General features: G+C 38.7%; 1 protein-coding gene across 1 annotated transcript; it reads right to left on the bottom strand.

The window, feature by feature from the left end:
• Positions 1–32: 32 nt before the first annotated feature.
• On the bottom strand, positions 33–27,057 carry LOC118800235. The gene is given in 7 exon segments (XM_036560433.1): positions 33–385; positions 16,639–19,960; positions 20,004–21,195; positions 23,169–23,259; positions 23,446–24,535; positions 25,863–25,874; positions 26,411–27,057. Coding segments are annotated over 5 exon segments (6,048 nt in total). The 5' UTR covers positions 25,863–25,874; positions 26,411–27,057.
• Between the last annotated feature and the right edge of the window lie 833 nt (positions 27,058–27,890).

Genomic DNA, 27,890 nt, shown 5'->3' with positions numbered 1-27,890 from the left:
GTCAGCCGAGAAGCAGAGTAGTACAACAGCGGTCAATGCCGCCACAGACAGCCAGGGAGCAGGGTAGCAGAGCAGCAGTGAATGCCGCCACAGACAGCGGGGGAGCAGAGCAGCACAGCAGCGGTGAGTGCCGCCGCAGACAGCCGGGGAGCAGGGCAGGACAGCAGCGGTGAGTGCCGCTGCAGACAACCGGGGAGCAGAGCAGCACAGCAGCGGTGAGTGCCGCCGCAGACAGCCGGGGAGCAGGGCAGGACAGCAGCGGTGAGTGCCGCCGCAGTCAGCCAAGGAGCAGAGTAGGACAGCAGCAGTGAATGTCGCACAGACAATCGGGAGTGGAAAACAGCTAGCACCAATAGAAATAGCACTTGCAGCGATTCAAAAACAGCTGACCAAAACAAAACAAACACTAAACGCAGAGACATGGGGAGAAGCAGCAATCGAACAGACGGACGTCAGCGAGACTCTCACCCGGAACTGACGTCAGACAGGTACGACATTAGACACACCGAGGGTTTCTTTACTAAAAGAACTTTAGAGCAGCAACATGCTAGAAAGTTTCAACCTTGAGACAGCAGTAAATTTTTTGCCATATCTAGTGTGAACTTATTATTAGTTCCTGAGTGTTGATGGTAAAACTTGATTACCAGTGAGCACATTGCTGAAAAAACACTGCTGCACATTGCTGATCACTGCACAACAAAAGGCTAAGAGTGGGTTAATACACTATATTTCCAAAAGTATTCACTTACCCATCCAAATCATTGAATTCAGGTGTTCCAATCACTTCCCTGGCCACAGGTGTATAAAACCAAGCACCTAGGCATTCTACAAACATTTGTGAAAGAATGGGTCGTTCTCAGGAGCTCAGTGAATTCCAGCGTAGTACCGTGATAGGATGCCATATTCCGCAGTCAACTGTCAGTGGTATTATAAGAAAGTGGAAGCGATTGGGAATGACAGCAACTCAGCCACGATGTGGTAGGCCATGTAAAATGACAGAGCAGGGTCAGCGGATGCTGAGGCGCATAGTGCGCAGAGGTTGCCAACTTTCTGCAGAGTCAATCGCTACAGACCTCCACACTTCATGTGGCCTTCACATTAGCTCAAGAACAGTGTAGAGAGCTGGAATGGGTTTCCATGGCTGAGCAGATGCATCCAAGCCTTACATCACCAAGCGCAATGCAAAGCGTCGAATGCAGTGGTGTAAAGCACGCCACCACTGGACTCTAGAGCAGTGGAGACGTGTTCTGTGGAGTGACGAATCACACTTCTCCGTCTGGCAATCCGATGGACGAGTCTGGGTTTTGGTGGAGAACGGTACTTGTCTGACTGCATTGTGCCAAGTGTAAAGTTTGTTGGAGGGGGGATTATGGTGTGGGGTTGTTTTTCAGGAGTTGGGCTCGGCCCCTCAGTTCCAGTGAAAGGAACTCTTAATGCTTCAGCAGACCAAGAGATTTTGGACAATTTCATGCTCCCAACTATGTGGGAACAGTTTGGGGATGGCCCCTTCCTGTTCCAACATGACTGCACACCAGCGCTGACCTCAACCCGACAGAACACCTATGGGATGAATTAGATTGGAGACTGCGAGCCAGGCCTTTTCGTCCAACATCAGTGTCTGACCTCACAAATGCGAAGAATGGTCAAAAATTCCCATAAACACACTCCTAAACCTTGTGGAAAGCCTTCCCAGAAGAGTTAAAGCTGTTATAGCTACAAAGGGTGGGCTGACATCATATTAAACCCTATGGATTAAGAATGGGATGCCACTTAAGTTCATTTACGTGTGAAGACAGACCATCGAATACTTTTGGCAATATAGTGTATTTATTAATTCTAATATATCTTAAATATAATTTCTATTCATTGTGTTACGCTAAACTGGAATAGGCCTTTTTCTGCTGTTCAAAAATTTGAAAATGACAATGCTGTGATTTCCACATTTTGGAAATTGTGAGTAAAAAATATTATTAATACTTTTGCTATTTTCCCTTAGTGAAGTTAAGTCAAGTCAACTTTATTTATACAGCACTTTAAACACAACAAATATATATATATATATATATATATATATATATAATTTTACCACACATTACTACTTTTTTTAATTCATACAATGCAATGAAAACCTTATTTCACCAATTAGTTAAATATAAACTAAATACACATATTTATTTTTAGGGTCCAAGCACGCAAGTGCGTAGGACCCTATTGTTTTTGTTAGAGTTTTTCTTATTATTAGGGTCCAAGCACGCAGTGCATAGGACCCTATTGTTTTTGTTAGAGTTTTTCTTATTATTAGGGTTCAAGCACGCGGTGCGTAGAACCCTATTGGAACTGTCAAGATTTTTAGGGGTCCAAGCACCTTTAGGTGCATGGGACCCTATTGCTTTTGCTCAGATTTTTCTCTTCTTCTTCTTCTTCTTCTTCTTCTTCTTCTTCTTCTGCCCTAAAACGGTTTGTGGAGAAGACACTGTAAGTCATCCAAAGACCAAACTTAGAGGGTAGGTGTAGATCCCCCCCACTACTCAGGCAACTGAAATGACCCCAGTTGGCCTGATGGTGGCGCTATAGAGCAACATTTTACATTTTTGCCCATATCTCCTGAACCATGGGGGCTATCCTCAAAATTCTTGCTTCTACATAATCCTTGCTTTATTCTACATCAACACCCCACTACAAGTTTTTAGCTCCGCCCCCAAATTTATCATCATAATTGGCAAAATATGTGACATCTACATTTTTCTACTAGTCTGAGGTTTTTCAAGATATCAACACAATATTGGTCTCCAAATGTTCAGGAGAGTCTGGAGGTCAAGAATTATCAAAAAAATTTGAATATTTATAAACAGTATGGCTGGCACGTGCCAATTAATCCCCTGTGGGTTTGGCTTAATTCACATAAATGGCTACAGATCGAGAATGCTTTGGCCAATTCACATCAAAGTTATCAGTCCTGTACCCCACATGATTCTGTGGAAGCCCACCAAGGTTGATACCGATTCCTCAGTAGGGGGCACTATAACAGCCAAAAATCTGTTTCTCAGCAACCGCTTGGCCAATTGAGCTGAAACTTTGCATGCTGTATCCATCGCCTAATATTTACAAGATCTATCAAGGACAACTGAATCATTTGACAAATATGGCCGCCATTGGCCAATAAGCTTTCAACAGGCATTTGGAGGGCTTAGCATTGGCCAATCATCACAAAAATTATATCATGTGTCCACATAGGCAATCTCTAATAGCCTATAAAGTTTGACCTCAATTGGCCATGAGGTAGCGCTACAGAGTATAAACAAGAATAAGTCCTATAAATTTTATCATATATCAAAATAAATCAATAAATGTCATTGCTTACACTGAGTATGACATTTTATCCAATACAAGTCTTTTAAAATTCTGTAAAGTTTTTCTTTGATTGATCAATGTTTGAAAATTGAGCTTTTCGAACTAGTCTGTGGATTTTAAAACAACTGTTTCAATTTTGGTCTTAAAACAATCTGTGGAGTTCGTAGGTAAATAATTATCAAAAAAACCTAGACTTTATTGCAAACAACAGACATGAGACACCAATGAATCTGTTCGGCCTGGCCTTTTCTGACTTAGGGGGCTATAGATTCTTTAGTTTTTAGGTGATTGTGATAAATCTTGGTAAACTTGTACAATACTGTTTTCTGATGAAACATGCAAAGTTTCTTTTAAATTGATTATCATAAGCCCCTACAATACTTAATCTAGTGCGTAATTATTAAAATGTCATTATATTCTTCTATGAATGAAATAAAGAAAAGATAATGTTTTTAAATTACACATCTTATTAACGTCTAAAACAATTATATGTCTGTTCCAAAATTGCACAGGAAATGTGGAAATTTGAGTTAAAGCCAGGATGGCCACATAATTAATAAGGGTAATATATTTTCTGCCCAGCAGAGGGAGCATCAGCATTAAATGCAAATTATGACTTCAAACATACCTATGGTCATAGTCTTTGCAACATCTATCTTGCGGCAAAGGAACTTTCTGAATTTTATGTATTCCACTGAGCCAAGCAATCTTGCTTATACAAGTCTTTTAAAAAACTCTATTGTTTTTCTGTAAATCATCGGAGTTTGAAAACTGATGTTTTCATACTGCTTGCTGAAATGTTTTTGCAACGTCTCAAACTTGGTCTCTAAACAACCGTCAAAGTCTCAAGATCAATAATTATTTAAAAAACCTTGGCTTTTAAGCACAATGTTATTGCAAGTTATGGATCAATCAGTTTGGTCCAGCCGATTCAGAAACAAGGGACCACAAATCTGTCACTTATGCTCTGATTGTGACCAAAAATGATATATACATTGAAAATCATCAGCTGAGGAAACCTATGAGATTTGGCTTGAATTGGCTTAAGTTGGCTCTTACAATGCTCAATGTACTGCCAACAATCTAAAAGTAATTATTCCTGTCAAAGATTAAAATAAAGACATGACTATTGTTTCAAATTCTGCATCTTAATAAGAATTAACACTTTGCAAATATGTGTAGGTTGCTTAACTGTACAGGAAATCCTATAATTTGATTTCAGCAAATTTTAATTAGAGCAAGAGGTGTTTTATATTTCTCTGGCCACCAGAGGGAGCCAAATCAGTAACTGCAAATGTCAATGTTCAACTAATTAATAAAAAATATACTATAAGTGGAAAGCTTTACTCTATGTCTTTTGGTCAAGACAATTTCTGTACTTTTTGCTTTCCACCGGGCCTGACAATTTTGCAAATACAAGTCTTTTAAAAAACTATTGTTTTTCTGTAAATCATCGGAGTTTGAAAACTGATGTTTTCATACTGCTTGCTGAAATGTTTTTGCATCGTCTCAAACTTGCTCTCTAAACAACCGTCGAAGTCTAAAGATCAATAATTATTTTAAAAACCTTGGCTTTTAAGCACAATGTCCAGCCTATTCGGAAACAAGGGACCACAAATCTGTCACTTATGCTCCGATTGTGACTAAAATTGATACATACATTGAAAATTATCAGTTGAGGAAACCTATGAGATTTGGCTTGAATTGGCTTAAGTTGGCTCTTACAATGCTCAATGTACTGCCAACAATCTAAAATGTAATTATTCCTGTCAAAGATTAAAATAAAGACATGATTGTTTCAAATTATGCATCTTAATGGCACATTAACACTTTGCATAATGTGTAGGTTGTACTGTACAGGAAATCCTATAATTTGATTTCAGCAAATTTTGGTCAGATTTTTCTCTGGCCACCAGAGGGAGCCAAATCAGTAACTGCACGTCATTGTTGACATATACATGGAAAGCTTTACTGTATGTCTTTAAGCAAAGAGCATTTCTGAATGTTTTTCACTAAGCCTAACAATTTTGCAAATACAAGTCTTAAAAAACTTTCAGCAATATCACAGTTGAAAAAAGATGGAGAATAGACATTGCTTACTAATTCGTGAGTTTAAATCAAATTAAATTTTTCTTAAAACAACCATATTGAAAATATCATGATTTAAGCACAGTGTGGCTGAAGATTTGAATAATTTGGTGTGAATTGGCTTATTCTGCCATAAAAGGCTAATAATACACCAATAATTGTCTGAATCTAACCAAATTTGACACAAATGTACAAAATGACAAACTGACAGTGTATTATGATTTCGTTTGAAATTATACTACTCAATAGTCACAGTAATTGCAAGGTGGAAACTAATTCCCAATGGGGTGGTGCTAGGTTCCTTATTGCTCTAGACCGATAAATTCTCTCAAAAAAATAGGTCTGCAGTGGGCCTCTTGTAGCTCACCATGAAAACATCTGCCTTTGAAGATTAAGGTTGTGGGTTTGGTTTCCTGTACTCGTGTTGGATGGTGCTGTAGCAGTTGTTGTGAACACATGCTTAATTATCTTAATGAAGGGTCTTTCTTAAAAATCCAAAGATTTGCTGCCTTCTATGTCCAGAGACATGAAATTTGTTTATGCTGCTACTTTGTCCTAAAATGGTGCGTGGTTCCTTGTTGCGTCCTTTCAATAAACTGTTTCAAAAACTGCAGTTTTGCCACAGACATCTTGTGGCTCAGCGTTAGAGCCTCTGCCTTTGAACTCTAGGGTTGTGGGTTCAAATCCCTGTCATGGATGTTAAAATGAGTTGCGTAGATTGTAGCAGATATACCAGCTAGTGGCCTTAATCATAGGAAAAGGAGAACTTTCTTAAAAATCTGAAGATCTGCTGCAGTCTACGACCAGGGGCCACTACTTTACTCCTCGAGGTCTTCCAGGTGCTTGGACCCCGCAGATTGCCGCTTGCGGCTATATTTATTATTCTTTTTCCGCCCTGAAACGGAACGCACAGCCCAAACCGTAAGTCCTAGAGACACCAAACTTGGTCAATAGGTAGTAGTCCCTCCCGCTACTCAGGCGCAAGAAATCAGCCCAGTCGACCACAAGGGGGCGCTACAGCGAAGGCCAACGCGTTTGGGTCTATATCTCCTAAACTAGATTTTTGCCAGACAAGCCATATTTTTTCCTGGTTCTATGGGTCCAAATAAACCTTTTGGCTATTTTGATTATTTAGCTCCGCCCACTTAGATTTTTCGCAATACTGCAAAATGTGCGAAACCTACTTTTGTGTACTAGTCCTCCAATCTTTGCCCAATCCTCATGTGTTTGGTGTCAAAAAATTCAGAAGAGTGTCCTGGTCAATAATTATCAAAAACATTTCAAGTTTTCCATACAGCATGGCTGCCATATGCAAATGAACCCTTCTGGATAAATTCAAAATAATTCAGAATTAATTGAAAAATCTCTAACTCAAGAATCCTTCAGTCAAAAAATTTCAAACTTCACAGGCCATGTCGGTAGCCCATTCTGAGGTAGCCATTCGATTTTTGTGCGCATAAGTAATTAGGGGGCGGAGCAACAAAAACAGGGCATTTTCTCTGCCTCTGAACATCCTATCAAGCTGAAACTTTGCATGCAGCATCCTCTCGCCAGTCTACAAGTGTGCATTGAAGGACAATTGAATACATCGAAATTTGTGGTCGCCATCGGCCAATAAGCATTCAGCAGGCCATTTGACAGGCTGAACATTGACCAATCATGACGAAACTTGACTGGTGTCTATATATAGCCAGTTTCTAACAACCAGTCGAGTTTCAAAAGATTTGACCACTGGGGGGCGCAATCTCAAAAAAGTTCATATTATTACATGTTATTACAATATTATTACAATTTTCACCAAGAGCCTATTGTACTACAGTGGGCCAAACAATTTTGCCTATACATATTTATTACAAATCTGTATCCTTTTTTTCGTAATCGATAAATGTTTTAAAACCCTACTTTTCGAACTAGTCTCTGGATTTTGATCCAATCTTGTCAAAGTTGGTCTAGAACAATTCTTTGGCATCTCTAGGTAAATAATTATCAAAAACATTTTGACTTTTCTACTCAGGGTCATGTGGATTAATCACTAAATTCCTGCATACGTGGCATTGTTAGCTTGGTTAGCTATAACTCATCAGTCATTGGTCAGATCATGTTCAACCTTTGAGGATTTATACAAATTTTGATTCTAATGGAGTATGCCAAGTTTGGTCCAGATTGGCCTTTGGGGGTGCTTCAGCACTCAAAAACACTGAAAAATCAATAAAAATGCTATTACAATGTTATTACAAGGTCCACATATAAACAATTGGTGCCATGTGACTCAGTCCACTAAGATGAACAACTTACTAATTACATGTTATGTCAAAAATTGCACTGCTTGTCTTTTATTTTGGCTTATTCATTCAAAGATTTCACTATACGAAAGACTTACTATACAAAGGCTTGAGGCCTGTTTAGGCCTAATATAATAAAAGGCTTGAGGCCTTTTTAGGCCTAATGGGCGAAACCAAAAGCTTGAGGCCTTTTTAGGCCTAATGGCCTAAACCAGAAGCTTGAGGCCTTTTTAGGCCTAATGGGCTAAACCTGCAGAACGGCCCGTACTGCTGTTGCGTGCTTGAACCCGCTCATTGCCGCTTGCGGCTATATTTAGGGTTCAAGCATGCAATGCATTGAACCCTATTGGAATTGTGCGGATTTTTCTTCTTATTATTATTATTATTCTTTTTCCGCCCTGAAACGGAATGCACAGCCCAAACCGTAAGTCCTAGAGACACCAAACTTGGTCAATAGGTAGTAGTCCCTCCCGCTACTCAGGCGCAAGGAATCAGCTCAATCGGCCACAAGGGGGCGCTACAGCGAAGGTCAACGCGTTTAGGTCTATATCTCTTAAATCAGATTTTTGGCAGACAAGCCATATTTTTTTCCTGGTTCTATGGGTCCAAATAAACCTTTTGGCTATTTTGATTATTTAGCTCCGCCCACTTAGATTTTTCGCAATACTGCAAAATGTGCGAAACCTACTTTTGTGTACTAGTCCTCCAATCTTTGCCCAATCCTCATGTGTTTGGTGTCAAAAAATTCAGAAGAGTGTCCTGGTCAATAATTATCAAAAACATTTCAAGTTTTCCATACAGCATGGCTGCCATATGCAAATGAACCCTTCTGGATAAATTCAAAATAATTCAGAATTAATTGAAAAATCTGTAACTCAAGAATTCTTCAGCCAAAAAATTTCAAACTTCACAGGCCATGTCAGTAGCCCATTCTGAGGTAGCCATTCGATTTTTGTGCGCATAAGTAATTAGGGGGCGGAGCAACAAAAACAGTGCATTTTCTCTGCCTCTGAACATCCTATCAAGCTGAAACTTTGCAGGCAGCATCCTCTCGCAAGTCTACAAGTGCGACTGTAAGGACATTTGGATACATCGAAATTTGTGGTCGCCATCGGCCAATAAGCATTCAGCAGGCCTTTTGACAGGCTTAACATTGACCAATCATGACGAAACTTGACTGGTGTCTATATATAGCCAGTTTCTAACAACCAGTCGACTTTCAAAAGATTTGACCACTGGGGGGCGCTATTTCAAAAAATTACATATTATTACATGTTATTACAATATTATTACAATTTTCGCCTACAGTCTATTGTACTACCATGTGACAAACAATTTTGCCGATACATGTTTATTACAAATCTGTATCCTTTTTTTGTAATAGATAAATGTTTCAAAACCCTACTTTTTGAACTAGTCTCTGGATTTTGATCCAATCTTTTCAAAATTGGTCTAGAACAATTCTTTGGCATCTCTAGGTACATAATTATCAAAAACATTTTGACTTTTCTACTCAGGGTCATGTGGATTAATCACTACATTCCTGCATATGTGGCATTGTTAGCTTGATTAGCTATAACTCATCAGTTTTTGGTCAGATCATGTTCAAACTTTGAGTATTTATACAAATTGAGATTCTAATGGAGCACACCAAGTTTGGTCCAGATTGGCCTTTGGGGGTGCTTCAGCACTCAAAAACACTGAAAAATCAATAAAAATGCTATTACAATGTTATTACAAGGTCCACATATAAACAATTGGTGCCATGTGACTCAGTCCACTAAGATGAACAACTTTCTAATTACATGTTATGTCAAAAATTGCACTGCTTGTTTTTTATTTTGACTTATTCATTCAAAGATTTCACTATACAAAGACTTACTATACAAAGGCTTGAGGCCTGTTTAGGCCTAATATAATAAAAGGCTTGAGGCCTTTTTAGGCCTAATGGGCGAAACCAAAAGCTTGAGGCCTTTTTAGGCCTAATGGCCTAAACCAGAAGCTTGAGGCCTTTTTAGGCCTAATGGCCTAAACCAGAAGCTTGAGGCCTTTTTAGGCCTAATGGGCTAAACCTGCAGGAGGGCCCGTACTGCCGTTGCATGCTTGAACCCGCTCATTGCCGCTTGCGGCTATATTTATTATTATTATTATTTTTCTGCCCTGAAACGGAACGCACAGCCCAAACCGTAAGTCCTAGAGACACCAAACTTGGTCAATAGGTAGTAGTCCCTCCCGCTACTCAGGCGCAAGGAATCAGCCCAGTCGGCCACAAGGGGGCGCTACAGCGAAGGCCAACGCGTTTGGGTCTGTATCTCCTAAACCAGATTTTTGCCAGACAAGCCATATTTTTTTCCTGATTCTATGGGTCCAAATAAACCTTTTGGCTATTTTGATTATTTAGCTCCGCCCACTTAGATTTTTCGCAATACTGCAAAATATGCGAAACCTACTTTTGTGTACTAGTCCTCCAATCTTTGCCCAATCCTCATGCGTTTGGTGTCAAAAAATTCAGAAGAGCCTCAAGGTCAATAATCATCAAAAACATTTTAAGTTTTCCATACAGCATGGCTGCCATATGCAAATGAACCCTTCTGGATAAATTCAAAATAATTCAGAATTAATTGAAAAATCTGTAACTCAAGAATTCTTCAGCCAAAAAATTTCAAACTTCACAGGTCATGTCAGTAGCCCATTCTGAGGTAGCCATTCGATTTTTGTGCGCATAAGTAATTAGGGGGCGGAGCAACAAAAACAGGGCATTTTCTCTGCCTCTGAACATCCGATCAAGCTGAAACTTTGCATCCAGCATCCTCTCGCCAGTCTACAAGTGTGCATTGAAGGACGTTTGGATACATTGAAATTTGTGGTCGCCATCGGCCAATAAGCATTCAGCTGGCCATTTGACAGGCTTAACATTGACCAATCATGACGAAACTTGACTGGTGTCTATATATAGCCAGTTTCTAACAACCAGTCGAGTTTCAAAAGATTTGACCACTGGGGGGCGCTATTTCAAAAATTTCATATTATTACATGTTATTACAATATTATTACAATTTTCACAAAGAGCCTATTGTATTACAGTGTGACAAACAATTTTGCCAATACATGTTTATTAAAAATCTGCATAGTTTTTTTGTAATCTATAAATGTTTGAAAACCATACTTTTCGAACTAGTCTCTGGATTTTGATCCAATCTTGTCAAAGTTGGTCTAGAACAATTCTTTGGCATCTGTAGGTAAATAATTATCAAAAACATTTTGACTTTTCTACTCAGGGTCATGTGGATTAATCACTACATTCCTGCATACGTGGCATTGTTAGCTTGATTAGCTATAACTCATCAGTCATTGGTCAGATCATGTTCAAACTTTGAGCATTTGTAGATATTGAGATTCTAATGGAGTATGCCAAGTTTGGTCCAGATTGGCCTTTGGGGGTGCTTCAGCACTCAAAAACACTGAAAAATCAATAAAAATGCTATTACAATGTTATTACAAGGCCCACATATAAACAATTGGTGCCATGTGACTCAGTCCACTAAAATGAACAACTTTTTAATTACATGTTATGTCAAAAATTGCACTGCTTGTTACTTTGGCTTATTCATTCAAAGATTTCACTATACAAAGACTTATTATACAAAGGTCAAAGGGTCATTCTAACCATAACTTGGTGTACGTCTTTGGTTATAGTCCCTGATCAATAGTTATATCATATTGAGGCCTTTTGACAAATTCTGACCCACTTTCACTGAGCTCCTCTACACCTAAAGGGCCCGTTATGAGTGCATTGGGCCTCATTGTGGCCTACATCAAATCAAAGGGTTAAATATGTACAACCAAACCATTTTTCAAACGTAACTATATGAGACATGCTGCCATGATTCGTGTAATTTTGATATATTTGTTGAGAATCTGCAAAATGTTCTTCAAAGGTCATAAAATCAGTATATATGACGTGAAACGTATCTTTTTCAAAAAGCACTATTCACGTATTTTGGCAAATGAAAAAAGAAAGTTTGACCTTATTTCATTTTTCCTTTTTTCCCTGTGTAAAGAAGGCTGAAACTGCATTAGGCCTTGTTAAGGTTCCTGTATACTACCTTTATATACAAAAATGAATGTCTGTTTGACACTTAGTAACCATCACTGCTCACATACTTGTGTGTCCTTTACAGTGACATGCATGTTAAGCAGTACATGAAGCTCAGAGCATTCCAGATTGAAAACTTTTTTAGAACAATAAACATGGTCATGCTGAAGGAACTCATATAACTAGTATGAAAAAGACAAAAGAGGCTGTGTTGTAAATGGTTGTGGTCTATGAGGTTAATAAATAACTTGTGACATGTGGAGAGATTTTTCCACTTATATTACCAAGAAGAGAAATTCATATTGTGTGAGGCTTGAACTATTGTGTACAACATCTGCATTATTAGCAGTGATCCTGCTCTGTGTTGTCATCATCCATAAGCTTTTAAATGATGTATACAAAATTGGAAAAAAAGAAATGCTGATGATGGACAGAAGATTCTGTTCGTGTCTGTGTCTTTGTTCAATGTTTAGGAGTCCCACAAGAGTAGCACAGAGCAGGTGTTATAGTTGGTACATTTTTCACAGCCCTGCAGTGACACTGATGTGGTGGTGGTGTGGTAGTGTGTGTTCCACTTTTACAAGTGGATCAGACACAGCAGTGCTGCTGGAGTTTTAAACACTGTGTCCACTGACATCCAACTGTATTAGATACTTCTACCTTGTTGGTTCACCTTGTAGATGTAAAGTCAGAAATGATAGCTCATGTTTTGCTGTGCTATTTCTGTTGGTCATCATGTAGTAGTTTCTCAGTGGTCAGAAGATGCTGAGCACAGGATGCTTTGGCTGGATATTTTTGGTTGGTGGACTTTGTTCAGTCCAGCAGTAACACTGAGGTGTTTACAAACTGCTGTGTCTGATCCACTCAGACCAGCAAAACACACAGTAACACACCACCACCACGTCAGTGACACTGGAGTGCTGAGAATGACCCACCACCCACGTAACATATGCTTCGTGGGGGTCTCGTGGGGGTCCTGATCATTGAAGAACAGGGTAACAAAGTATGCAGCGAAACAGATGAACTGCAGTCTGTAATCTGTAAGAAATACAGAGTGCTTGTAAGTGGATATAATACAAAGTATAGACAGAAAGAGTTGTATTTAATGAAGTGGCCAGCTAATGTATATTTGAATAGTGTTGTCTTATAGTACTATTACTGTAAGTGTAAATTTCAAATGTTCAGTTAAAATTGTTCCAAGTATCAATTGTGATGTTCCATTGATGGTTTGTGGTGTTTTATATTTTGAAAGCATTACATTGATGTATTAATTATTGCAAGTACATAGTTTTTGTTTCAGTATTCTTTGACTGTACCTTTGTGTGTCTTTTGAGGGTGCTTGATTATTTACCACTTAATTATGCTTGTATGATAACCAATGTTATATTATGAAGATAAATAAAAAAATTCAGGAGTACTGTTGTATTGTCATTGAAAATTCCACAATATTAAGGCATTGATTGAATGATATGAAACAGTCCTTTAAGCATAATAGAGATGTAATACACAAAGTTAATTTTAACAGCACGAATGTTACAACATACGCACAGCATATAACAATAATACTAAATGAAGAGACATGAATCCTTTTCTATGAATAAAGCACTTTATTTTGCTGTGTTTGGAGTACATTGTAGTTGCTTAGATTCTTCAGATTATGGGAAACCATGACAGTGACTAAATTTTAGAGTTTTAGACTCAAAGTACAAAGACATACATGGTTGGATATGTAGGCATAATAGACTCACCACGTATAAATCCAAAATCTCAATTAGTTTATAGGTACAATTTCAGCAAGGACAGTAAATACTTTGAAATATGAGTTCTGTCATAGGGAGAACACCATGTGATCTTTTTGAGGGATAAATTGTGTCATATGGTGCAACCTGGTGTAGAGCCAGGCAGTATCAGAACCTTAGAGTCAGCTCTGTCCCCAGTATATTAGCTGGCTAAACACTGGACACCACTTGAACCAGAAAACATGTTCATTTTTATAGCAAGAAGCTAAGACGCTGGATGGGATGATGGCTTCAGAGACGAGCATATGCCAAAACAACAAACGAAAACAGCTAATAGTTTTACACCAACTAAACCTCAAAACAAAAAGAAACAAAAATACAAAAGCTACCCTAACTGCCTACATTCAAACAGGAGAAAAATGACCAAAACAAAAGGCACTCGTCCCCTACTTTTCCCAAAATTGCACAGAGATTTACAGAAACTAACAAAGCTGTCAGAATTTACAAGTGAAGTGTTGAGGGAAGAGTGTTGGAGTGGTTTACATAGGTGTCCTTGCAGGTGATGTCAAAGGGGAGAGAGCCATGAACATCTGCTTGGGTAGTGGCTCGGTAACTTATTACATACAACAGAGCGCAGTCATGTGGCCAATTAGAGATCTGCACACAAGGCAACAAAAGAGGGAAAACACACAAAATGGCCACAGAGAGAGTCACAAAGAAAGGTCACTACATCTGTGGGTCATAATGTACAATATGAGATATGATTGTATTGTGAAACAGCTGCTGTTGTTTCGAAATTATTCGAGCAATTAAAGCTATAATCTTAAAATGTAATAACTGGTATTGCACATGTTTGTTTTCTACCTCTGGAGTCATTTCAAAACATATTTGTAAGGAAAGTTGTAACAACATTTGTTTAGGGATATAAAGTGGCTTGAAGAGCAGTGATTTGGCAATGAAGTTGCTGTCTTTTTTGTGGGGCTTGCTGGTGCTGATATCACTCTGCCTTAGGTTGTCTCTGGCCAGGAGATCTTACCCATCATTGAGCTGATATCACTGCACCAGATATACATTTACAGTTGTGTGCTATTGGGCCCCAAGCCTGGAATTACTGCATTAAGTGGTGCATTCCATGTTGACAAAGTTTTGTCAGGTGTTCCTGTTCAATTGTCCTGACATTATTTGAAATAGAAATTCCATTCATCTCAGTCATGATGCCACTCTGCCTTAGGTTGTCTCGGGCCAGGAGATCTTACCCGTCATTGAGCTGACATCAGTCTATTGGTGGGGCTACAGAAAATGCAATGGTATTAGTGTCCACCACAGACAGCAATGTTTCTGCTCATGTTCTATAATAACATTCTTGAGCCACATAGATTTGCCATACAAGTTCAATGAAACACTGCAGTATGCAAAGGTTCTATTGCCATAAAGCAGTGTGTTATATGCTCATGAGGGAAAACATGTGCACACTTTTTTTTAGAAATGTGATGGGACTGAATAAACTATGAAGTTGATAGGAGTAAAAGAGCACATAGTGAAATATGATAATGTTTTTAAAATTGATTTTATGTCTAATCATTTTGTAATACGATTATCAGTAAATCAAATTTGGTGGTGTAAAAATTATTACATATACAAATACTTTGATTTATAAGTAGGTTTTAAATTAGTACTGTATCAGTGTGCTGAGGTATGTGCAAGATATATAACTCATGTTAGACAGTCATATATTGTGCAAATTACTTTTCATAATATTATTTTGTATGTTATTTTTGTATGTGGAAACTATTTTAGGACATTTAGTTTATAATTAATAGTATAATTAATTATATAAAATGTATAATGAATTATATAAGTATATAATTTATAATCATTAATGTCATATGTTTACTCATTGTTTTTTTATATCACTTCAGTTCTGCATAAATTTGCATATATCCTGCACATACCTTTATTTAAAAAGAAAAATATCCCCATATAGAGCTGAGGTGCCCTTTTAACTGTTCTATAGCCTGTATAGATCTTCTGAGAATTTGTGCAGTAGGCACAGTCATTATTAAGACAACATAAATCTAAGCAACTACAATGTACTCCAAACACAGCAACAACATCAGCATATATAAATCTTCTGAGAATCTGCATAGCAGGCATGTTCATTTTTAACACAACATAAATGTAAGGAAGTACAACATACTCCAAACACAGTAAGTGTACATAGAAAACCTATATAACTCTTCTGAGGAATCTGAACAGTATGCAGGGTCATTATGAGCACAACATCCATCTAATCAAGTACCATGTACTCCAAAACCAGTGAAAAAAAATCCATTTAAACCAGTTATTGCGAGAGACATTTACATTTACATTGTTACATTTAGATCTTCCTTGACCTAAATGACCTGAATTAAAGGCTACATTCAGACTGCAGGTAAAAGTGGCCAACATTTGATGGTGTGGTTGTTCATATCATCTTCATGCTATAGCAAATATCTGTCTGAACAGATTACTGTTTTGAGTGGACATTGCATGCCCAAAGTTGGTGCCAAAATGATGATACAAGTTATACTCAGAAAAGGCACTTCTTTTGTGTAACTCTCTTTTGACTCCTTTGTTTCTTCATTTTTTTCTAAGCATCATTGAGGTTAAACGTAATCACTTGGAAGGTATTGTTATAAAGGCATAATTTCTGCATGCAAAATTCCGATCAAGTTTGAGTTGGATTAACACAAATTGTACATAAATAATCATGTGAGTGCTAAAACAGAGCACTGCTGTGTGTTTATGTTCTGGATTTCAGTATCAAATTACAAAAGTAGTCAAATTATTCTTTTTTTCCTCCAAACTGGCACAAAAACAAATACATTTGGGGCCTATAGCAGATATTATCATATTTAGACCACTTTTGCCTGCAGTCTGAATGTAGCCTTATAAGGGCACCTCAGCTCTAATGTTTTCCCACAGGGGCCATCCTCTTTTACTCTACCCCTGTATCCCCCTCCCCCCAACTCGCAGATGGTTTGGATTGAAGTGCTTCACTTAGTTCACTTAAGTTAAATATTAAAACAGTTCAGTACAACACATTCATGGTAGCTGAAATACGTTGGCATTATGGACACTTTAACGCTATCGCTAGTTATATCTTTTACATAAACGTGATCAATTAATGTTCCACTTTCAGTAGTTGCTTCTTCTACAACTTGAGTAAAGCCATAGTGTTGCATGATTCCATTAACTGTGCTTGTTGTAAGAAGATTTTCATTGAAATCTCCCATGATAACTTTTCCTCCAGGAAAGTTGTCAATGTGTTGGATCAAATCTATCAGGTTGTTATGAAATGCTTGCAAGTTGTATGAAGGTGGTCTGTACAAAACTGCTGCTGTTGTATTAAGATGAGGAATCACAAACTGCAGGCATTCCAAGTTCACACATGGTGACTGAACAACACTACAATTCATATGCTCCTTGTAATACAGACCAACACCACCATGTTGTTGCTCCTTTAGTTCAGCAAACATTCTTTCACTCGTGTCATATGAAACACACCTTGGTCTGCTATGAAATACAAATCCAGATATTTGTGCATCAGCTGCACAGTGGTCTGATTTTAACCAAGTTTCAGTCACACAAATGATATCAGCTTCCATATACCTTCTGTTTTGTTTTAGGTCTTCCAGGTGATATGACAGTCCTTGTACATTGTGCAGAAGTATCTTGCATGATGGCAGTAAGGGTGCTGAGTCTGACTGAATAAATGCAGGCATGCTCTGCATGAAACCTTCAATGTCTTGCTTGGCATATATTGCTTTCTCATTGAAATCTTCTATTATAAGGCCTGACAGAGACGTGACACGACTCAAAGCCACATATGCTTGTCCAGCTGCAAAGATCTTTTTGAGTGACACAACAGCCTTTTCCACAGTTAAGCCTTGTACTTTATGGATAGTGCAAGCCCAAGCTAATTTAAAAGGAAACTGACGCCGTATGCCCCCACTCTTGGTCACTCTCTCTTCCTCTGGTTCAATTGGTGTTGCTTTTTCTAGACCAGGTTTGAAGCATGGTTTCTTTGTTCTTATCGTTTTACCTGCCCTTTCATTGTCAAATGTTACGTATATTTTTGATGGAAATTGATCTTCACTATCAAAGCATATTTCATTAACTGTACCAAAAGCACCATTTACTAGTCCATCTGAAACATCAATGTTTTTGACAAGCATGACCCGTGCATTGACATCTATATGAAGTGATTGTGTCAGACATGTTTTGGAAACATGGGCATGATGGCCGTGTATTCTTTCCAGTCGACCAGTTTTAGCAACCCTTTCAAAGTCTTGTGCATGAATGGTAACAGGGTCTGAGCATGTTTTATACAACCTGTGCCTATTGTGATCATTAGCTTCCTCATTAGTTGCATAAATATGGAGATCAGTTCTGTCCTCTCCTTCACCTGTTTCACGCTGCTTCAGCATTGAGATATCATGTTCCAGCATTGCATCAGTTCTTTTGCGTTTCCTTAACCGATTGAGTAACTGTGCAAATTCCACGTCTTTTTGTCTCAATATATCTGTGAGCTCAGCCAAAGCAAAATGGTTCTGCCATAGATTCACACCTACAGAGTCAGCATACAGAGGTTTTCCCTTTACAGGACCAAGCTGATAGAAGTCTCCAACTGCAATAACTGATACTTTTCCAAAAGCAGAGAAATCACCTGTCTGTTTGATCTGTCTCAGTCTGCCGTGAACATAAGCAAGAAGTTTGTGATCAACCATTGAAATTTCATCAATAATTAGTATCTCCAGCTTTCCTATCTTAGCTCTGAGTGAATTTATTTTGTCATCTCCTAGTGGTTGATAAGGCAATTTTACATCTGTTCCGATGGAGAACAAGGTGTGAATTGTTGCAGCATTGATGTTGTAGGCACTGACACCAGTTGGAGCTGTTAATAGTATGTGTATCTCATCAGGGTTGTCTGACAACACAGATAGGATTCGAGATGCTTCATAAAATATTGCTTTAATCAAGACAGACTTTCCTACACCTCCAGGACCTGAAATGAACACATGAAATGGCTCAGGATTTTCACCACATGCCTTCTGTAAACACCAGTTATGAATCTGATAGAATATTTGAGACTGTTTTTCATTGAGTGAACGAAGCAAAGCCACTGCTTCTTTCTTTGGTATACCACAAGGATTATCTTGTACCACACTGGTTTCCTTTGGTAGCAGATCTGGTATGATATCATTACTTTCCCCAATTTCTGCCTCTTGCACTGATTTCATAGCAATACATTCTAATCGCTCATGTTCAGTTTCTGGACAGATTTCTGCCCATGCATCCTCCATTGGACCATTTCTCTCTAAGTGTTCTTGAGCTTCATGTATGGAATCAGCTTCTTTCTCAAACATTGCCATGTTAGAATCCACTATATTTTTCACTAAAAGTAGTTCATCAGAAAATTTTACAAACCCGGTCTCATAAAATTCCTGGTAAGTATTGAAATTGTTGGGTTTCAACTGATCATGTGAATAATGAGGCAAAAACAGCTGCAAAATACTTTGATAATATTTCTCTGGATTCTTTGTTGGTGAGAAACGGGCATATCTAACAACAGCAGCGTCTGTGTGTGACCTTTTCTTTATGAAGCCTAATCCTTTGTCCAGCTTTATGCAGTCAGTGGATGAGCTCTCAGATTGTGACAGTACTCTGTACTCAGATGCAAATGTTGCTAGACACATTTCCACAAATTCTGTAGTTTTAGGCCTTCCTTTATATCTGTCACTGATGCTGTGCATCCAAATGTTTTGGCTGTCTTCATCACCACATTCAGCTTTCCTCTGTAACACATTGAGGGGTAGACTCATTCTGATAGCATCTCCAGTTGGAACAAACTGCACTTTGCGAGATCCTTGTTTTAGTTTCATGTTAGTGAGGCGATAAACACTTTCCTGAGCTGAAACTTCACGATTATGTAGGAAAACACTGCCCAGTTTGCGTAAAGCTTGTTTGGCATCTAAATTTCCTTGTTGTGAAGCCTCTTTCTGAGCATGTGACAACAGCAGTCCCATCTCTCTTTCTGCTTTGGAAATGCAGGAGATGATGTACACAATACAGGAATATGCATCAACCACAAACTGAATGTCTATATTTGCATTCCATGCAAGTAAAAGGTCTCGGTTATATTGATTCACCCACACATCACACGGTTTTCTCTTCAAAAGAACACTAGTTTTTCTCGTCATGCGTATGTAAGCAGCTTCAAATATTTCCTGATTTATTCCAAGTGAAGCAAATAAATCATCAGCAGATTCAAAGTTATGCTCAGAACTCAGTAAAGCATTCTTTACCCCTTTTAGAATAGATTCCGCTAAATCTTTTTCTATTCGCACACTGTTTCATTTTTGCTGAGTTTGCAGAATCTCTCTCCTCTGCAGATTTCCCATCAACATCCTTTTCAAGTTCATCAGTTTTGCATCTTGTGATAAATGTTCTGTTAGTTGGAGGACGTGGAAAATTGAACCTGCATGGTGTTCCTTTCTTTTTGCATGTTTTTGAATGTCTTTTGCTGTGTTGTTGGACACTGGATACAATTTCATGCATTTCTGTGTCATCATCTGGTGGCATTTCACATGTAACATAACGGTCAACAAATGCTACAACGTCATCATCATCATCTTTATCAATCTGAGGAGCATTTTCCACCCAGAACAAGCAGTGAGTGTGAGGTGAGCCACGCTGCTGAAATTCTACTCTGTAAAAGTAGTCCACAATTTTACCAATTGGCTGTGCTTCAGACATAATCACATCTTTAAGAAAGCAGTGGAATCGATGGTCAAACATTCTAGCAGCTGTCACTGGGTTGGTCTTCAACAGAGCGCATCGTTCTGACCAGTCAAGATCATCAACTGCTACTTCTTTTCTCTCTTGTTTCAGGATTGTTTGAAGTAGTTCAGGCCATCGCAGATCAGCAGACGAGAATGAACAAAACCATGTAGGAATACCCAGCTGCCTCACCATGGCGAACAAGTCTTTCTGAACACTTTGCCAGAAAACAGGGGTCCCTCTTATGGGTTTGAGGAATTTGTAGCCTTCATCAACATTCAAAATCCTTTGTAGGGAGTCTTTGTTTGTTAACATTTCTGAAGTAACATCTCTTTTGATTGTGTCATGTCCTTTCCTCAAAGCAATTGAAACATTTGATATAACTTGATTTAACTCTGATATATATTGGCCATAAAATAAAAAGTCCAAGTTTTTTGCAAACCGCCCATCTGCATTCAGTATTCTTGTATTTAAATATCTACACAATGTGAGGTTTTCTTGCCTTGTATCATGAAAAGTGCCTGTGCCTTTTGGAAAAAGAACTGGAAAACACTTAGCCTCATTAGATTCATCACATAGAAGCCTCACAGGATTATTTGTTTCCCCAGGTGCCACAGAAATGATTCCGTCAAAGTGTTGGTCTAAAACCTCCTGAGCTATATCAACAGGTTGAAGGCATGTATCCATGAACATACCATGTTGTTGTCTATCATGCAGAGTGTCATCAATGCTGTCGTCCTCACAAGTGCTCTTAGTGTTTTCCTCATCAATATGTTGCTCATAAGCATCATCATGCTTGTCTGCTTCTGGAGTTTTACTGAGTGGATTAATCCAGTCATTGTTAAACTCAACATCACTATAGAACTTGTTATGCTCTTTCAGATACATCAGTGCATTTTGTACCTTTTCTGGATGGACAAATTGATACTGATAATGCCCTTTGTATGTCAATTTCCTCTTTAATTTCACACGAATCATCAGATCTGAATTTTCTGATCTTGGTAAAACTTGGGCTACATCTGCAACATTGGAAGGCACACAAGTTACAGGTCCATGAACACCATTTTGTCCCCCTTTTGGTAAAGACACAAGTCTCATGAATGGAATATGCAATGCAATTAAATGCCTGAGTTTAGACTCTGTAACTCTGGAGGAATTGGATCCAGTGAAAGATTATTCACAACACTCTCTGCAGGCATTTTTTTATTCAGAATCTTTCTGTGACATGTGAAGCAAATCCATAGTGAACCAGCAGGGCCAGTTTTCATAGAACAGTCATCGGAGCACACATCACTGCATAGATGTAAATATGTGTCTGTGATACATTTTTCCGCCACAGATGCAACCAAATGATCTCTTTTGAGATAGTCATCCTTTCTGCATTTGCGTACTTGGTGTTTGAATAGTGTTCGGTGACATACTGAACATACGTATTCTGGCCCTCTGCTTATTTTTTCTCTGAAATTTTGAATGCAATAGTTGATTTCTTGCCTGTTATTCTTTTGTGTATTTCTTCTTTCTGCATTTCTGATTTTAGTGGCATTAGCATAAGCACTGTCTGTCTTATATCTGTCCATAGTACTTTGCTTTTTAGCTGTTTGATACACTGAATCCGTATGATACAATTCAAAACTCTTCCTTTTAAGTGCTTCTCTGTGATCTTCATTTCTGGAATATTTATTAATGCTTAATTGTTTTACATGTTCTCTGTGTTCCTGGTCTGTGGAATATTTATCAATGCTTAATTGTTTCACATGTTCTCTGTGTTCCTGGTCTGTGGAATATTTATCAGTGCTTAATTGTTTTACATGGTCTCTGTGTTCCTGGTCTGTGGAATATTTATCAATGCTTAATTGTTTCACATGTTCTCTGTGTTCCTGGTCTCTGGAATATTTATCAATGCTTAACTGTTTTACATGGTCTCTGTGTTCTTCGTCTCTGGAATATTTATCAGTGCTCAACTTTTTCAACTGATTTCTGTAAATTTCATTACCATGGTACAATTTTATACTTTTCTGATTTTTTTCCTCCCTGTATTCTTCATTTTTATCATACTTCCGTTTCTGCCTTTCAAGCTTGCGGCGTGTTGATACATGTTCTGATTGCTTATTTTCACAACTAAGTGAACAGACTCCACTACAACTACTGTCACCAGTTTTAACACATATTACAACTTCATAGTGTGACTGATTACAGTGTTTCAGATAAATTCCTGTATCTCGACTGCAAACTCTGGAATGATGGCATGGTGCATATTTCAACCATTTGTTGTCAGTGTATGTGAAAATGTTTACACCAAGGAAGTCAGCAGCAGCCCGAATTTCAACCTCAGTGGCCCAAGTTCCAACATATTTCATTCTACTGTTAGAGATGTATTGTGGAACAGAACAGTAACCTTCTCTGAGATGATGAACATAAATGGCCTCGTTTTTCTCCATGTGTGAAACAACAGCACGTCTGATTTTCCTGTGTTCAATTTCACTTCCAGAAATCCCAAAAGCTACTGACCTGAAAAAGCAGTTACCATCAGCTGTTATCACTTGTGTTTGACAAGGCTCTGCCAGCGCTACTGCTGCATTTAAGTGTCCATTATTACACTCATTGTACAAAATATTCAGTTTCAGACAAGCGCTCTTCTGCTGCTGCACTGTTAAAGGATTGAACTGAAACCTTTCAGTTTGTGTTTCACTAATCAACACTACGTCACCTTCACTGTTGACGAGGCTGTTTACCGCTGATGTACGTTCAGTATTGCCGTCTGTACGTGTACGTTTTACTGCATCACTGTACAAAGAGCGGCTGCTGAAGGACTGTGCACTACCATAATCAGCTTCCTGCATTGTTCTTTCATATGTGACGCCTTGGAGACGCTTCGTAACATCTGGGAGTTCACAGACAGACAGACAGTTATCATCACGCACATCGGACACTGTCCTGGCACCAGCAGGAATAACGAGAACACCAGTGACTTCAAACGGCTCACTTTCTGCTTGTAATGACAGACCCAGAATCGTGACGTGGTTCAGAAGAGACCCAATGTTTGCATGATAAGCTACTAAGCTTTTACCTGAGTCTTTATCCTCCTCACCATGGACATTTCGTGCATGAGAGTCAATAACAGCATACCAAGAGCCCTGTTTGACGATAGCACAGGTATTCAGTTTAACAGTAAATAAACAAGCATCAAAGTGCGTCAGAACGGTTTTTATTGCCTCATCATGCGACATGTACACATCCTGCATTTCACCATATTCACCGACACCAAACAGTCCAACGAACATTTCGTCACTGTAGCTCAACTCAAACCTGCGTCCATGTAACACGTGCTCTGTGGGCAAGTCTGTAACAAACAGGTAGCCTGACGCATCATGAATCGTGCCTGCATCTCTAATGCTACTGTACAGGTCGTCCCCCTTCAGCAGGATGTTGTCAAGGTCTCTTGTAGACCAGCTTAACATGTTTTTCACTCTGGACATCATTATAGCCGTAACACTATTAGCAACACACTGCTTATTACTATTGACGCCAAACCTTGGGTGTCGCTGATGGAAGGAGCCTCTCACAGTCCGTGCCTGAGGACGATCAAAACAGACAGATAAAGTCACAGGGTTTTCACCACAAACAGCGTCAGAGTTCGACTCGAATGACTGATCAGATATGGACCCGAAGGCATTGACAGAGGTACTGGCAGAGGAATGGCAGAGCGTATTGGACCCGAAGGCATTGGCAGAGGAATGGCAGAGTGTATTGGACCCGAAGGCATTGACAGCGGAATGATCAAGTTTATCACAAGGCTTATTGCACGTCTTATCGGTACCACATGGTACAATCTTCTCAGGGACCTTTTCAACATGGGGAAAAGGCAAGTCATTTCCGACCTTTGTGTTGTGGGCAAAAGGCATAGACCCGTCAGACAGAGCCTTTTCGTCGTGGGGATGAGGCATAACCCCGTCAGTCAGAGATGCAGCGCTCGGAGCGCTGGCCTGGCGAAGAGGTGGGCTGCAGCTCACAGGACCAGTCTCAGTCAGGACCTTTTTGGGTGAGGGTAAAGGCATAACCTCGTCAGACAGAGCCACAGCCGGGACAGCTCCACCGCGCTGGTCCGCCATCCTCTTCCTCGCCACAGCTGACCGCCTGGACGCCTTCGTGCGGGGCATCTGAAAACAGAAAATACAAGAAAAAAAAAGCCACGAAAACATGAGTGTTCAATAACACAAAACGGTACTGACATATACTGAACGCTACTGGCAATTATTCAATTCCTAGGTTAAAAAAAAGCTCCTAGTTTTATAAGAATCCTGTTATACTTATCATATATTATACAGCATTGCAATGTATAGCCACACTAAGTTTCAGTTCATTCTTAGTCTAATTAACATCACAGTAACACTGCAAAAACACCGGTTTCACACATTTAAACACCATGATATAAATGTGTACTACAAGCTACATGAATAGAAAGAAATATTTTCCATAACACAGGACCTGTCACATTTCTTTACACTTTACACTAAAAAAAAATAATAATATTCACAGTATTTAAACTTAAGTACAGCATGTGCTGCATGTTATACTACCACACACATAAAAGAAATCCTGCATATGGGCACATCAAAACCATCTGCACAACAGTAAATATTTTAATTACATAACAGCATCACAGTATTGTTCTACACATTTTTGCTAGTGAGACACTACACATCTTCACTGAATAAGACTTCTATATATCAGCTTCACTGCTTCTGTGTGTGTGTGTGTGGCAGGTCTGATGTTGACTGTGCAGCCTTCTGTCCAATGCAGTCATCTTGCTGTTGGGCCAAAGAGAAACCAGGACCAGGAACATGATGTTGACCAGCTGTCGAATACGCCGTTCAGACGCCCTGCTATAATAAAGCCATCGTATGCACATCTGGTTTTTACCATTTAATAGAAGATTTAGAAGATTCCACAGAAATCAACCACCTTCTCACCCTGCACAATACATCTACCTGTGTGTACATGCATCTACATAAAGAAATAACCTTGACTGATGGTCTACTTCATGCCATCAGTTCTCCATACTGCTATACTATTACGTTATTATATAAGCAATAATTTGTAACTACCAGGAACTCATAGTGTAATTTCAGGTATGCAGTATGCCCCTGAGCACACCTTCAAGTCTTGATTCTGCTGAAACAGAACAGCTAAAACAGCATTAAGAAGACAGTAAGTTTTCTATATTATGCTTGTATTATTACAAATACTGAAGCATATTTAATAAAAGACTCATAGTAACATTTAGTTCATTCAATGTGAATATTTCTGCAGCTCAGTAGCCACAAAAACAGGAAATGTAATGATCACATTAGCTTTCAGTACATTGATTCTGAAGTAACCATATGAATCTGTGTACCACTGTACGTATAAAACCTGTCTTAGACTACAGAAGTAAAACAAGTGTTTATAAATGATATAAAACTATGTGACATTGGATAAACATACCTTCAACAACGTCTGAAGTATTACGATTTTCCAGCCACAGGAAATTTCCCAGAAAACAGAGACGTACAAAAATGTCACAATTCATGTACGCAGTCATAAATATTTTCATAATTCAACATGAACTTGATATTAATTTAGCAATGCTACAGAGAATTTGATTGCAGATTGCTTATAACAATCACACTTAATGACAGAGGTATAAATGGAAGAACTGTGATTCCTTTTACAGCTTAAAGGGCCTGTTGTACACTGAAAAATTATTTCCTCAAATTAGAATTGTCAGACTATTCAACAAGAAATAACACTGGTATACTACTGAACATTAGGTCACTATGAAAGTACTGCCACTGCTGGTAATTCCACAGTCATGTTTCCCACTCCATGCAAAACATTACTCCAAAGTCAGGGACTGACTGAAAAAGAACTTGACATTGACAGTTTCATGGCTTTATCTGGGTACAGTAGATTAATTTTTATGCACCAATTTTGTTTGAATCTGTTCCAAAAATTTTCATCATCATGATGCATGTTTTCCATTGAACACATACCTGTACTTCTTACTGCTGAATCTGCCAACTTCCCATTTCCAGGTACACACACACACACAAAAAACACATTCAGAAGTTTAACTGTGCAAGTATCTCTGAAACCAGATAGGTCACAACCACAGGCAACAGTTATATAATGAGCTATTCTATTTTAGGGGAAAATTTTCTTTGTTCACTGATTTCTTCACTGTTAAAATATGGTAAATACTTTTTCCTTTTACACTGATCACAATTATACACTGAGGCACAATTTACCAACTTCTATCCTTAAGGCATTGTACTATGCCCATATAAGCGAACTCAATCCTAGCACTACACACAGCTGTCAGTCTTGGTTCATAATAGATACTGGGACACCTTTTGTATACAAGTGAGCTGTTTGCTGATTCATGATTAACGTTGAAAAAGACTCGGAACAAAATAGTAACAGCAATACTTACCAAAAGGTTTCCATCAGTTGTCACCAAATCCAGCAGCCACATAATACACAGAGAAAGACATTAGTTAGTTCAAACGTGTATAACAAGCTGGCTGTTACAAGGGCAGCTTTGCCGTCATTATGCTGTCAACTCCATTTAAACCTTTCATCGTAAGACTCTTTGCTGCCACCTAAAATATCATTTCCAGCAAAACCACTATGGAAACTGAACAAAAATGTTTTCATGTAAATCAATATCTACAGGACAGTAGACTACAGGACCACGGTTGTGAACCAGTGGTCATAGCACAGGATTTTTTTTTAAGGACAATTCCACCAATTTTTATACACTTCTGAATAATTGGGTGCTTGAGATATAAAGACAGTCAGAATGGATTGGTGTGAAATTACTCATTAGACAAACGTCTTTACAACAGTGATAACACAAGTAGCCACTTTACTTAGTATCGTAAACCAGGGAACCTACATGTGTTGTGAGTTTTGTATGGAATATTTCAGTTAAAATACTCATAAGTCTGAAACAGTTCTTTCACTGTCCTAACTCTTTCTACTGCTAGTCAATCTTATCAAAAAATATTTTTGCCTGCTGTAACAAGCATTTCACCTTCATTAGCATTAACCAGCTTATACACTTTATTCAATTTATATATTTATACTTGCCCAGGAAAGAACATCTCAGATTGTACCAATTCCCATAACCTAGCCATGTTTGTTCATTTTCATTAACATCCGCCAAATAAAAGTGGCAGTGATGGAAGCGAATAATGTGGACATCGGGATAAACATGGGGTTGTTTAACAATCATAAAGTAGGGCAAAAACAGGGCAAACGAACCTTTAACTAACCATCTCCAAACTCTTACACTTCATGGTACGACGCTACTGAAACGTACAGGCCGCGCTGTTTGTCTGCATTGACCGACGATGCTTGTTTTGAGTTCGGGACGACGACATCAGGCGAAGCCGAGGGAAGCGGATAAAACACCGTTCGTCGGGCTATTTACACACAGCCAGTGTATAACTTAAGTATTGGGTCAGGGAA

The sequence above is a fragment of the Colossoma macropomum genome, unplaced genomic scaffold (assembly GCF_904425465.1).
Source record: "Colossoma macropomum unplaced genomic scaffold, Colossoma_macropomum, whole genome shotgun sequence".
Taxonomy (NCBI): Eukaryota; Metazoa; Chordata; class Actinopteri; order Characiformes; family Serrasalmidae; genus Colossoma; species Colossoma macropomum.
Note: the sequence above shows the minus strand (reverse complement) of the source record. Positions and strands in the feature narration are given on the sequence as shown.